Genomic DNA, 14,647 nt, shown 5'->3' with positions numbered 1-14,647 from the left:
GGTGACCAAGAGGATTGAAAAGGGCAGGGCGATGGACGTTGTCTACATGGACTTTAGCAAGGCCTTTGACAAGGTCCCGCATGGTAGGCTGGTCCAGAAGGTTTGAACACATGGGATCCAAGGTGAGCTAGCCAATTGGATGCAAAATTGGCTTGGTGATAGGAGGTAGAGGGTGATAGTGGAGGGTTGTTTTTCAGATTGGAGGCCGGTAACTAGTGTTGTGCCGCAGGGATCGGTGCTGGGCCCTCTGTTGTTTGTCATATATATTAATGACTTGGATGTGAATGTAGGAAGCATGATTAGTAAGTTTGCAGATGACACCAAAATTGATGGTATAGTGGACAGTGAAGAAGGTTGTCTAAGGTTACAACAGGATATAGATCAACTGGGAAAGTGGGCAAGGGAGTGGCAAATGGAATTTAACGCAGACAAGTGCGAAGTGATGCATTTTGGGAAGTTAAACCAGGGCAGGACATATACAGTGAATGGCAGGGCCCTGGGGAGTGTTGTTGAGCAGAGAGACCTTGGGGTGCAAGTCCATCGTTCCCTCAAAGTGGCAACACAGGTAGACAGCGTGGTGAAGGCGGCGTATGGCATACTTGCCTTCATCGGCTGAGGCATTGAGTACAAGAGTTGGGACGTCATGTTACAGTTGTACATAACGTTGGCTAGGCTGCACTTGGAGTACTGTGTGCAGTTCTGGTCACCGCACTACAGGAAAGATGTGATTAAGTTAGAGAGGGTGCAGAAAAGATTCACAAGGATGTTGCCTGAGTTGGAGTGCTTGAGTTATAAAGAGAGATTGGATAGGCTGGGTCTGTTTTCCTTGGAGCGAAGGAGGCTGAGAGGGGACATGATAGAGGTATATAAAATTATGAGAGGCATAGATAGGGTAGATAGCCAGAGTCTGTTTCCCATGGTAGGGGTGACTAAAACTAGAGGGCATAGATTTAAGGTGAAAGGGAGGAGGTTTAAAGGGGATCAAAGGGGTAAATGTTTCACACAAATAGTGGATATCTGGAATGAGCTGCCAGAGGAAGTGGTGGAGGCAGGAACAGTAGCAACATTTAAGAGGCATCTGGACAGGTACTTGAATGAGCAAGGCATGGAGGGATGTGGAATTAATGCAGGTAGGTGGGATTAGTATAGATAGGCATTATGGTCGGCATGGACTCGATGGGCCGAAGGGCCTACTTCTATGCTGTATGACTATGACTCTCTACATTATATTTTAGCACAGCAGTCATGACTGGGTTATCTTCTATTTACATAAGGAGAATATTAAACAAAGCCTACTGTAAAATTTACAATGCATCACTGCTGTTTATTGTTTCTTTTACTGTTTAATAAATCTATTTGGTGGTTAGAACCATAGTCTAATGAAACGTTTAATTTGCCAACTTCCAAGGTCAAGGTAGATCATGGAAGCCCATCAGAAAACCAGCTACACAGCAATAATGTGGAGGTTTCTCTGATTCCTGGGCATGTTACAAATTTACCAAGATATCTTGGCAGATAAAAAAAAACTTTCTGGGCCAGAGAGAACACTTAAGAGGAGTGGTCAGAGATACTGTACACCCCACCTCCACCCGCCACTGCAAAGCATAAGTACTACACAGTAGTGCAGATGTGCGTAGAACTCTAGAATAAAATTAATTATTCAAATTCATAATGCATTTAAAGTGGAGAGACTGAAAGCTATAATTCATTGCTCCATTGAAAGGATCCTTTTTTCCAGTTCTCAGGCAACAGTACAACTCAGACTCAAGGTTCATGGAATCCTAACCTTCCCCTAGTGATGGGCCTGCATCCTCATCACCAATTTCACTCCCCATTTCTGACAATTGTCTCATGCTAAACCAGATATTACCTGCTGTCCATATTTTATCCTGCACCAAGTTTTGTTCACCCATTATCTCTGCCTTTACTGACCAAAAATGATTCTTGAACTCAAAACACTTCCAACTTAAAATTCCAATCCCTTTATGGCCTTTCCTCTCCCTATCTGTGTAACCTCCTCCAGCCCCACACTCCTCTCCATCAAACATCTTTCCAGCTGATGGTGGCCTCTTGTGCAATTCCCCCTCCCTTCACCATTGGCAGCCAAACCTTCAGCTCTCTAGGTCTGGCATTCTCTTCAAAAATCTTTATCTCCTCCTTTTGAAGCATTTCTTATTACCCATCTGTCTGACCAAGCTTTTGGTCAATGCTCCCAATATCCAAGTCTTTGTCCTAGCAACCATTTGCCTCTGTAAAGCACTTTGGGACATTTCTCCATGATTAAGGAGCTACACACATACAAGCTTCTGTTGTCTTCATCTTGTACCATTCTAAATTTCATTAGTTGCTTCTTGATCGGTGTTCTGGAGTACTTTTAAACAAGAAAAAAATAATTCTCTGGATATGGGCCTCGCTAGCAAGGCCAGGATTTATTGCCCATCCCTAATTTCCTTTGAGAAGTTTGTAGTGAGTTGCCTTCTTGAATGGCTACAGTCCACATGGTGAAGGTACTCTTGGTGCTGCCAGATAGGGAGTTCCAGGATTTTGACCCTGCTACAATGGAGGAGGGACAATATATGTCCAAGTCAGGATGGTATGTAACTTGGAAACAAACTTGGAGGTGATGATATTCTCATGCACCTGCTGCCATTAGCCTTCTCGGTGGTGGAGGTTGCATATTTGGGGATACTGCAGACTTGCCTGGTTTAGATACCAGATTACTTAGTCAGCAAACAGGATTCAATCATCTATTGCCAGGCATATCATAAACAAGTCACTTCGATCCCAAAGAGGCCATCCCCCAACACTGGTAAAGATGCTTACCAATTGCTTATTTGACAATTGTCCATTGCAAGCTTGCTCCCTCAGTCAGCAGATCAGCAGGTACTAGGACACTGAACAGCACTCATTCATTTTCTGGTTATTTACATCTTTAACCAAATTGCTTGGGAGATATACATGAACACTATAGCTCATATTTGGAAAATATTGAGGGTTTTCTGCACTGGTATTCTCATAGGAAACTTTTATTTCTTAGGTTCCACTTTCTCAGTTTACCCTGGTGCAAGTCAAACATAATCATGTACACATCAACAATAAACAAATGATCACGTGCTGGCTTTGATGTGACTAAAAAAAAAAATCAACAAATCTGCAATCTATATAATTCCTTCAAACACATACTAGTGTCAGATCAAGATCTGAAGGTACAACTAAAGCCTAAAGCCCAACACTGCCACCATCCTCACCATTCGTTGTGATAATTCCCTTCACATTACACAGGGTATGCATCACAGTGGTTATGTCACTGGACTCGTAATCAAGAAGCCTGGAGTAATGATCCGGCGACAAGCTCAAATTCCACCAGGATAGCTGGGGAATTTAAATTTAGTTAAAGAAAGCTGGAATAAAAGCTTGCAACAGTAATGGTTACATGAAACTACTAGATAGTTGTTAAAAACCCATCTGGTTCACTAATGACCTTCAAGGCAAGAAAACTGCAATCCTTCCCTGGTCTGGCCAAATGAGTCCAGACCCATAGCAATGTGGTTGACTATTAACTGTCCCCTGAAATTGCTGAGCAAGCCACTCAGTTCCAACAAACCTCTATGAAAAATAGCAAGAACCATCCGGCATCAACCTGGGCACAGGAAATTACAAAGACACACTCAGCTCAGTCGTACTTACTGGGGGGCTTATGCCAAAACTGGGAGAGCGGTCCCATAGACTAATCAAGCAACAGCCTGATAATCATATTCACAGAATCACATCTTTGAGCCAATGTGCCATACTCCTCCATTGTCATCCATAGAAACAGAAAATTTATGGCATATAAAAGGAGGCCATTTGGCCCACTGTGTCTTTGCCAGCCAAAAAAAAAGCTATCCAGCCTAACCCCATTTTCCAGCTCCTCTGCATAAATGCATCATGGCACTTTAACTGCATATTCCAATTTTTAAAAAAAACTTGATGAAAGTTTCTGACCCTACCATCCTTTCAGGCAGTGAGTTCCAACTCCCACCACCCTCTAGGTGAAAAAGAAATTCTCAACTCCCCCTCTAATCCCTCTGCCAATTACTTAAAATCTATGCCCCCTGTTATTGACCTCTTCTTGCTAAAAGAAAGAAGTCCTTCCCAGCCACTCTATCCAGGCCCCTGAATTGTATACAGCACAATTAAAATTCTCCAAAGAAAACAACCCTAGCCTTTCTAATCTTGCCTCTTAGCTAAAAATTCTCCATTCCTGGCAACATCCTAGTAAATACGCTGTACCCTCTCCAGTGCAATCACATCCTTCCAAAAATGTGGTGGCCAGAACTGTACACAATACCCCAGCTGGGGCCTAACTAATGTTTTATGCAGTTCTAACATAACCTCCCTGCTCAAAGTCTATGCCTCAGTTAATAAAGGAAAGCATCCCATATAACTTTTTAACCACATTAACTTCTCCTGCTATCTTCAGGGATCAGACCTTGGCATGGATCTCAGTTTTTCTACATTTCTCAGTATCCGACCATTTATTGTGTATTCCCTTGCTTTGTTTGCCACCCCTCACACTTTGCCAGATTGAACTCCATTTGCCATTTTTCTGCCCACCTAACCAGTCCCTTGATATCTTCCTGCAGTCCACAGCTTTTTTCCTCAACAGCCACACAACCAATTTTCGTATCATGATTAAACTTCTTAGTCAAATGTAAGGGACAGAAGTCTAACCCCATCCACATTCACTCCCTTCTCCACCGATGCACAGTGGCAGCAGTGTGTAGCATCTATAAAATAGAATCATAGAAAAGTTACGGCACAGAAGGAGGCCATTCAGCAATACAGCAATGCACCAAGGCTCCTTAGATAGCATGTTCCAAACCAGTGACCTCTACAACCTAGAAGGACAAGGGCAGCAGATGCATGGGAACACCACCACCTGCAAGTTCCCCTCAAAGTCACACAACATCCTGAATTGGAACTATATCACCGTTCCTTCACTGTCGCTGGGTCAAAATCCTGGAACTCCCTTCCTAACTGTACTGTGGGTGTACCTACCCAACATGGACTGCTGCGGTTCGAGAAGGCAGCTCACCACCACCTTATTAAGGGCAAGTAGGGATCGGTAATAAATGCTGGCTTAGCCAGCGACGCCTGCATCCCAAGAACCAATAAAAAAATGATTGAGATATATGAAAAGCAAGGGACCTAGTACTGAGCCCTCAGTACTGAAATCAGCTTTCCGATCACAAAAACACATGTTGACCATTACTCTTTGCACACTGCCATGGAGTCAATTTTGGATCCAACTTGACCTTTGGATCCCATTGGCTCTTACATTTCTGCCAAGCCTGTCATGTGGGACCTTGTCAAAAGCTTTGCAAATATCCACGTAGACTATATCAAATGCACTACTCTCATTGACCCTTGTTATTACCTCCTCAAAGACTTAAATCAAATTAAATCAGCCACAACCTCACCTTAATAAATCCATGCTGACTGACCTTGATTAATTTGTGCCTTTCGAAATTATAAGGTTCCTCAGAACTTTTTTCCAAATCTTGTCCACCACTGAGGTTAAGCTGACTGGCCTGTAATTACTTGATCTAACCCTTCCTCCCGTTTTAAGCAATGGTACAACATTAGCACCATGCCTGCAGCCAGAGAAGATTGGAAAATGATGGTCAGAGCCGCCTCTATTTCCTCCCTTTTTTTCTTTTAGCAGCCCGGTACACATTTCATCTAGGCCTTCCTCTTTCACTAGATTTATACCATCGCGCATTTCACATTCTTCTTCCTTAAGTACAAGGTCTGGACCATCCTCCTCTTTTTTTTTTTTGAAGACAGACACAAAGTAATCATTAAGAACCATGCACAGGTGTCCATCTCCATACACAAGTTACCTTTTGGGTCTTCAACCAGCCCTACTCTTTTCTTAACTATCCTTTTGCTCTTTATATATTTATAAATACACAATGCTAAATGAGAGATTCAGAACAGAGCTAGCAGCTCGGACTGAGCATCTATGAGGTGCTGTGGGACATGAGAACAACATCCTTAGATATGTGCTGCCCCACATGCAGACTAGGTACACCAGAGGTGGCGGCACAGTGATATAGATTTGGGAGGGAGTGACCATGCGAGTCCAGAACCTTGACTCCTGACTCCAGACCTCGAAGTCTCATGAGATCACATCAAACATGATCAAGGATATCTACTGATTACCATTTACCGCCCTACCCTCAGTGAATCAGTGCTCCTCCATATGACCAACACTTGGAAAAAACACTGAGGGTAGCAAGGGTACACTGTACTCTGGGTGAGGAACTTCAACAGCCAGACCAGCAGTGGCTCAATAGCATTACTACCGATAGGGCTGGTTGAGTCCTTAAGTATAGAGCAATCAGACAGGGCCTGCGGCAGGTGGTAAGAGAACAAGCACGATGGAAAAATAAACTTGATTTTGTCCTCACCAATCTACTGCTGCAGATTCATTTGTTCATGACAACAGTGTGACCACTGCACGGCCCTGGGGAGAGGACTCCTGCTTTCACTCGAAGGACATCCTCCATCCTGTTGCGTGGCACTACGACGAGTGCTAAATGAGATAGATTCAGAACAGATCTTGCAGCTCAAAACTAGGCATCCATGAAGTGCTGTGGGCCTTCAGCAACAGCAGAATTATACTCTAACAACCTGCAGCCCCATGGCCTGGTGCATCACACACTTGACCATTACCATCAAGCCAAGGGACCAACCCTGGATTAATGGAGAGTGTAGAAGACCATACCAGAAACGAGGTACCAACTTGGTGAAGCTACACCACAGAACTACATGCATTATAAAACAGTGGAAGCACCATGTTATAGACAGTCAAGCGATCCCACAACCAACAGATTAGATCAAAGCTACACAGTCCTGCCACATCCAGTCGTGAATGGAGCTGGACAATTAAACAATTAACCGGAGGAGGAGGCTCCATGAACATTCCCATTCTCAATGACAGCAAAGCCCAGCATGCGAATTTAAAATAAAAGGCGGAAGCATTTGCAACCCGCTTCAGTCAGAAGTGCCAAGTGGCTGATCCATCTCTGCCTCCTCCTGAGGTTCTCAGCATCACAGAAGCCAGTCTTTAGCCAATTCAATCTGTGATCATGAAACAGCTGAACCTACCGGACACAGCACAAGCTCTGGCTCCTGACAACATCCTGGCTGTACAGCTGAAGATACACGCTCTAGAGCGATTCACGCCTCTAGCCAAGCTGTTCCTGTAGAGTTACAATACTGCCCTCTACCCAACAAAGTAGAAAATTGCCCAGGTTATGCCTGGTTCACAAAAAGCAGGACAAATTCAGTCCAGCAATTACCATCCCATCGCTTGGCTCCAGACCTCATTACAACCTTGATCCAAACATGGATAAAAAGAACTGAATTTCAGTGATGAGGCGAGAGTGATTGCCCTCGACATCAGGGCAGCATTTGATTGGGTGTGGCATTAAGCAGCCCGTATAAAATTGAAGTCAATGGGAATTGACTGGGTGTGGTTGTTGGAGACCAATCATCTTAGCCCCAGGACATCACTACAGGAGTTCTGCAGAGTAGTGTCCTAGACCCAACCATCCTCAGATGCTTCATCAATGACTGTCCCTCCAACATAAGGTCAGAAGTGGGGATAAAAACAGAATTTGCCAGAAATACTCAGCAGTCTGGTAGTATCTGTGGACAGAAAGAACATTGATGACTTTTCTGATAAATGCTGAGTATTTCCAGCATCTTCTGTTTAACTTCAAGTTTCCAACATCTGCTTTTATATCTGAAGTAGGGATGTCCGCTGATGATTGCGCAGTGCTCAGCTGCATTTGTATCTCCTTAGATAATGAAGCAGTCAGCGCCTGCATGCAAGACCTGGACAACACTCAGACTTGGGCTGATAAGTGACTAGTAACATTCACATCACACAAGTTTCAGGCAATGACCATCCCTAACAAGAGAGAACCTAGCCACTTCTCTGACATTAAAACATTACCATTACTGAATCTCCCACCATCAACATCCTAACAGTCACCATTGACCAGAAACTGAACTGGACCAGTCACATAACTACGATGGCTACAAAAGCAGGTCAGAAGATGAGTATTTTGCAGTGAGTGACCCATCTCGTGACTCCCCTTTCCACCATTTACAAGGCACAAGTCAGGAGTGTGATGGAATACTCTCCACTTGCCTAGATGAGTGCAGATCCAACTACACTCATGAAGCTCAACACCATCCAGGCAAAGCAGTCTGCTTGACTGGCACCCCATCCACCACTTTAAACATTCACTACTGGTGCATCATGGCTGCAATGTGTACCATTTACAAGATGCACTGCAGCAACTCACTCAGGCTTCTTCAACAACATGACCTCAACTACCTAGAAGGACAGGGGCAGCAGGCTCATGGAAACACCATCACCTCCAAACCACACAACATCCTTACTTGGAAATAAATCACCATTCCTTCATCGTCACTGCGTTGAAGTCCTGGAATTCCCTGCCTAACAGCACTGCTGGCAGTACCTTAAACAAATGGGCTGCAGTGGTTGAAAAAGGCAGCTCATGATCATCTTCTCAAGGGCAGTTAGGAACGGGCAATAAATGCTGACCTTGTCAGTGATGCCCATTTTCCAAAAATGTATTAACAGTCGATACCATTTCTTGCATTCATTCAGGAGACCCGTTAAACTACAAAAAGAATAAAAATCTGATCCACAGTTGCACCCCAATGGCAATGTTTACTGAACAGATGTAATAACACCATGATGTGGTGGCTCACCTTAGCTTTCTGGAAAAATTTGTGCTTTAAAAATTCTGCTGCTGTAGGCCTGAAATGAAAAGGAAAAAAATCTAATTAGGAGACAGTAATGCAACAAAACTGGGTGATCCATGATTTGCTGAACCTAGTCGATTAACAAATGAGGCCTGTCCAAAATTTGCCACTAATGGCAAACTTTTGCTACATTCAGGTGTGATACAGAGCAAGGAAAGAATTTTTTGATTGTATGTGCCAGGTAATTAGGAAAAGTTGGAAGAATTTGTCATGGTCTATAATTACCTAAGTGGATACTTTCCATGTATGAACCTCAGTATGCTATCAAACATGGTGCAGGTTACCCTGTCAACACCAGCACATAACTTTAATTGCCCATTTCTGGTTGCCCTAAGATGGCATTGCGTCTTGTCCATGAAGCAATTGATGTGGCTGAGTGATTTACTAGATCACTTCAGAGGGCATCCACAGTCAACAATACGATGTAGGAGCAGCAGCAGGCCATGCAGCATCGCAAATCTGTTGGGTATTCAATTAGATCCTTACTTGCAATGTGTTTGATAGCTTGTCAAGGTTCTAGCATGAAAATTGTCCACTTGGGTGATTAGACACCCCTTTGGCCACCCGTGGAGGTATACGGCAGATTGAGTCAGCACCTTCAAAGAAGAATAGGACATAGGGTCCAGAATTGGGGGGGGGGGGGGGGGGTGAATAAAAAATTATACTTGACTAAATCTTCTTCTAGCACTTTTCTTCCCCATTCCAGACAGAGAAAATCTCCTGCCAACTTTGGAAGCCATCAGAGTGAGTGACTCCAGGGGGAATTTTAAAAGATTGGCATCCTGTCTAGTCCTGAATGTCAATTGTAAAATTAAAATAAAAGCAATCAGCACAATGCAGTACAGGCAGAATATGTAGCTGAAGTCAGCAGGATAGCTCCCTACAAAAGGAGGATGGCAAATCTGCACACATTAAATAAACCTGCAAAACACTGATATCTCCTGCCACAAGAGACCATTTTCATCGCGATTTAAGCAATGGAAATACCTTATGTTGGAAATATTCTACTAGATTTTCCTCTAAAAATAGTGAAGGAGGCAGCACAGACACTGGGTACATTCCTTTTACTGAAGCCACAGAGGATTGCAATCATTCTCAAAACATACAGATAGAGTTTTACTTAAGTGAACATAGAAAACTGATAACACTGATCTAGGCAAATACAGCACAGGAGGCCATTCAGCCCACCATGCCGGCTCTCTGTAGAGCAATCTAGTCATCCCATTCCCCTGCTATATCCACGTAGCCCTGCAAATTTATTTCCTTGAAGTGCCCATCCAATTTTGTTTTCAAATCATTTGATCGTCTTCGCTGTAGAGATGATATATGACCCTTATTTAGCCTTCACTTGGAAGTGTTCGGTCACTCACATTTCTACGAGCATTCATCCCAAAATAATCTCCTCACTGAAAGTATGGTGCATTTGCATGTTGTGACGACCATTATGACCTGCAAGCTTGGTTATCATTGTATATTATAACAATAGGAATTATCTTACTATGTCACTTTTACTAAAAGCACATGTCGAGGCTGCTCATAAGGACACCATTGTAACATCTGCTCCTCTTCTATTTCTGTACATGTCCCACAGGAAGAATCATCTTGGTCCTCTGTATCCAGCCATGCCAGAACTGCACTGCGTATCTCACAAGCATCAGCCTAGGTGTATTCACCCTGCGGGTTTTGGAGTGTTAAAGTTGTTCAGACAAAGGGTTCAAAAGCCAGGGGACAAATTAAAAATTTAGCAAGTAGGTGTAGCTGGGAAACTTGGACAGAACTAGATTAGTGAACAGGTACAGGTTACTAGGGAAGGCTGTTGAAGCAAAGGGTGTAAAGGAATTTGAGAGAGGATTGAGGCATATGTAGAAAAGGCAGGAAAGTGGGGGTGAAGGTTGAGATTAACTAGAAAAGGTTACCAAAATAAAAACAGAAAATACTGTAAATACTCAGCAGGCCTGGCAACATATGTGGAGAGAGAAACAGAGTTAACGTTTCAGGTTTCCACAGATGTTGCTAGATGTGCTATGTATTTCCAGCATTTGCTGTTTTTATTTCAGATGTCCAGCATCTGCAGTATTTTGCTTTTGTAAAAATGGCTATTTATTGAGCTCAATTTTTTTTCCTGCTCCTAAAATGGCCTTTGTTCTTGGTTTTTCATATCTTGTTTCAACATACTGAGAGTGGCACTTCTGTATAAATGGGGAGCTACTGATTACACTAAACAAGAGTTTAAAAAAGGTTTGAAAGAGCATTAAAGACCATCACAGCACATTCACTAATAAATAAAAGACAATAAATAGACAGAGGTGGAACCTCTACTTTAATCCATTGGGTAGGGCTGATAATTACACTGCCTATGCCAAGGTCAGATTTGACGAATGTAGAACACTGCGTGGGCACTAGTGCATTGTTCCAGAATGCTCAATAACACTAATTCAATAGAAAGTCTACTGCATTTACAACAGTGGATTATAGTTTACTATCCAATGAAAAAATACTTTTATAAAAAAGACTTCTATTTGTATAGTGTTTTATGGTTTCACAAGAACTAGAAGAATGAGATGCTGAGCAGCGCTGCGTTTGAGGCATTAAAACATGCAATAATCATTTATAGCCATTCCCGCACAGCCACAGAGAACAGAAAGATCTCAGGTTTACAGAATCACAGCACATAAGGCCATTCAGCCCATCAGGCCTTTGCCAGCTCTTTGAAAGAGCTATTTATTGAGTCCCACTCTCCCACTGTCTCCCCATAGCCAAGCAATTTTTTTCCTTTAAACGTATACATCCAATTCCACTTTGAAAGTTACTATTGAATCTGCTTTCTCCACCCTTTCTGGCATTTATTCCTTGCTGCATAAGAACAATTCACAGCTTCTCTCTGGTTCATTATAATTATCTTAATTCTGTGTTCTCTGGTTACCAACTCTCCTGTCACTGGCAACAGTTTTGCCATATTTATTTGATATTTGGTTGCTGCTGAGTTGGCTCCCAGCTGAGGCCACAGTAAGGGTGCTACTGATAGCCACTGGAACCTACAGTTAGGAAGGGAAAGACTGGTCAAGAATTCTACTGATGTTTTTTATGAAATGACCCCAACTGGAACTAGAACTCAGTTACTTAGTGCTATTCAAGACCTCACATGTCTCAAAGCACTTTGCAGCCAATTTGGCACTTCTGAACAGTCATTGTTGTAACATAGGAAAGATGGCAGCCAATATTTGCATGGCAAAGTCCTACAAACAGCAACGAGATAATAATCAGAATCTATTTTAGTGGGGTTGGTTGAGGAATAAATATTGACCAGGATTCCAAAGACAATTCTCCTGCTCTTCTTCCAATAATGCTGTGGGATCTTTTACTTGCTCAGTACTGCACAGAAATATCAGCTGAGATTATGTGCTAAAGTCTTTGGAGTGAGACTTGAACCCACAATTTTCTAACAGAGGCGAGAGTTTATTATGAATCTACAGCTGACACTTCAAACAAGTCAAGTATCCGACATGAATGATGGCCACAAAAGTTTAACGTGGAAACCACCCCTTTGTGAAGAAGGTAATGTTTTCAGGAGAAAAAGAAACTTTATGCCAAGGGATTCTTTAGGTCATTTGCCCCTAAAGATCAAGTTTTAGATCTGAACAGAATCATTGCAAAGAAATACTAAGCAGAAGCCAGGTGCTCTTTCCATACAGAAGGGAGAGCTGGAGAGAGTTGCTACAACTCACTAGACATTCAAAAGTACTTAATAGCGACTTTTGGCAGGTACAACAGAAACAGACTTTTCTTTTTTCATAAAACCTTCTACTACAAGCCTCTAAACAGCCAGGATTAGAACAGCTAAAGGTCAATTTTTGCAGGATTATGTTCCTCTGAAGCAACTTGGGATATACTACACAAAAGTTGTCATATAAATGTAAACTGTTACTTTTTCTACATTAATTTTAGAGCACGAGCAAGGAGGATGATGTTGTGATCGGTGATCATTACAAAACACTTAGAAACCAAGCCACATCACTCAGACATTATTCAGATTCACACAGTCGTAATTCATTGATCCTGAGTATATCTCCAGAATGCTGATCTGAGAATATGGAAATAGCAGCAAACAAGCGCAGAGCCATTCTCTGATTTTTTTTTTTTTACCTTTTCTCTGGATCTTTCTGTAGACACTGTGAAATCATCTTCCTAAAGGATTTGCCGTATTTTTTGACCATTTCCTTATCTTGCACACCTGTCTCCAATGAGGGAGGATCGTTCTGAAGAGTTAGCATTAAAACCTAAACAAGGACAGAGCATTACAGATGACAGCAAGTGGTTGCTTAACCAAGTTTATAAAACTTGTCACCTTGGAACAACAGGTGTCATGGCCACACACTTGGATTAAAGTTTTTTTTTTAAACTTATTTTTCTGGAAAAGATCTTCATACTGGGTTTTCCCCAAGATTCACAGAGCCAACAAGTCTACCCTCATTTTTTTTTAATTCATGGAGTTTGGGCATCACTGGCAAGAACAACGTTTATTGCCTATCCCTAATTGCCCTCAAGGTGGCGGTGGTGAGCCACCTTCTTGAACCATTGCAGTCCACGTGGTAGAGGTACACCCATAGTGCTGTTAAGGAGGGAGTTCCAGGATTTTGACCCAGTGACAGCGAAGGAACGCTAAGATATTTCAAAGTCAGGATGATGTGTGACTTGGAGGGGAACTTGCCATAATATGATAGAATTTTACATTAAGTTTGAAAGTGATGTAGTCCAATCTGAAACTCAGGTCTTAAATCTAAACAAAGGAAACTATGAAGGTATCAGGGCCAAGTTGGTTGTGGTAAACTACATTAAAAAGGTATGACAGTAAACAGGCAATGGCTACCACTTAAAAGAATTAATACATGGTTTACATTTTACATTACTTTGAGGCACAAAAACCTAGCAGGAAAGGTAATCCAACAATGGCTAACAAGAGAAAAGTTAAAGATTATAGGAGATCAAAGAGGCTTATAAAATTGCCAAAAAATGCAGTGAGCCTCAGGATTGGCAGCATTTTAGAATTCAGCAAAGGAGGACCAAGAAATTGATAGAGAAAATAGAATATGAAAGTAAACTTGTGAGAAACATAAAAACAGACTGTAACAGGCACATAAAAAGGAAAAGATTAGCAAAGACAAATGTGGGCCCATTACAGGCAGAGACAGGGGAATTTATAATGGGGAATAAGGAAATGGTAGAGAAACTAAACAATTACTTGGTATGTGTCTTCATGGAGGAAGATACAAAAAACCTCCCAGGATGGTGTGTTGCCTCCCTGGTGCCAGGGTCAAGGATGTCACGGAGTCGCTGCAGGACATTCTTCTGGGGGAGGGTGAAAAGCCAGAGGTCGTGGTCCACATTGGTACCAATGACAGGTAAAAAGGGGGATGCGGTCCTGAAAGCAGATTTTAGAGAGCTAGGCAGGAGATTAAAAAGCAGGACCTCAAAAGCAGTAATCTCAGGGTTACTCCCAGTCCCACGTGCAAGTGAGCATAAGAATAGGAGAATTGAGCGATTGAACACATGGCTTGAGAACTGGTGCAGGAGGAAGGGCATCAGATTTCTGAGACATAGGGTAAGCATAATTAACTGGGGGAAGCCCAACTTCAATGGGGCAGCTGGGACCTGTACAAGATGGATGGGTTGCATCTTAGCAGGACTGAGATGAATATCCTCGCAGGGACATTTGCTAGTGCTGTTGGGGAGAGTTTAAACTAACTTATCAGGGAGGTGCGAACCAGAGAGGGGGCTTAGCTTGGAGGGAAACAAAACT

General features: G+C 42.5%; 1 protein-coding gene across 1 annotated transcript in view; it reads right to left on the bottom strand.

The window, feature by feature from the left end:
• The window catches only part of oxsr1b (oxidative stress responsive kinase 1b), a 279,002-nt gene that overhangs the window by 94,433 nt on the left and 169,922 nt on the right, over nucleotides 1–14,647 (bottom strand). The window contains exons 8-9 of the mRNA XM_068031431.1: nucleotides 12,994–13,127; nucleotides 8,797–8,845 (exon numbers count right to left, since the gene is read on the bottom strand). Coding sequence (XP_067887532.1) covers nucleotides 8,797–8,845; nucleotides 12,994–13,127 — 183 coding nt within the window. The remainder of the gene's footprint in view (nucleotides 1–8,796; nucleotides 8,846–12,993; nucleotides 13,128–14,647) is intronic.

This window comes from Heterodontus francisci, chromosome 5 (genome assembly GCF_036365525.1).
Source record: "Heterodontus francisci isolate sHetFra1 chromosome 5, sHetFra1.hap1, whole genome shotgun sequence".
NCBI lineage: Eukaryota > Metazoa > Chordata > Chondrichthyes > Heterodontiformes > Heterodontidae > Heterodontus > Heterodontus francisci.
This window is presented reverse-complemented; position numbering and strand designations above follow the sequence as displayed.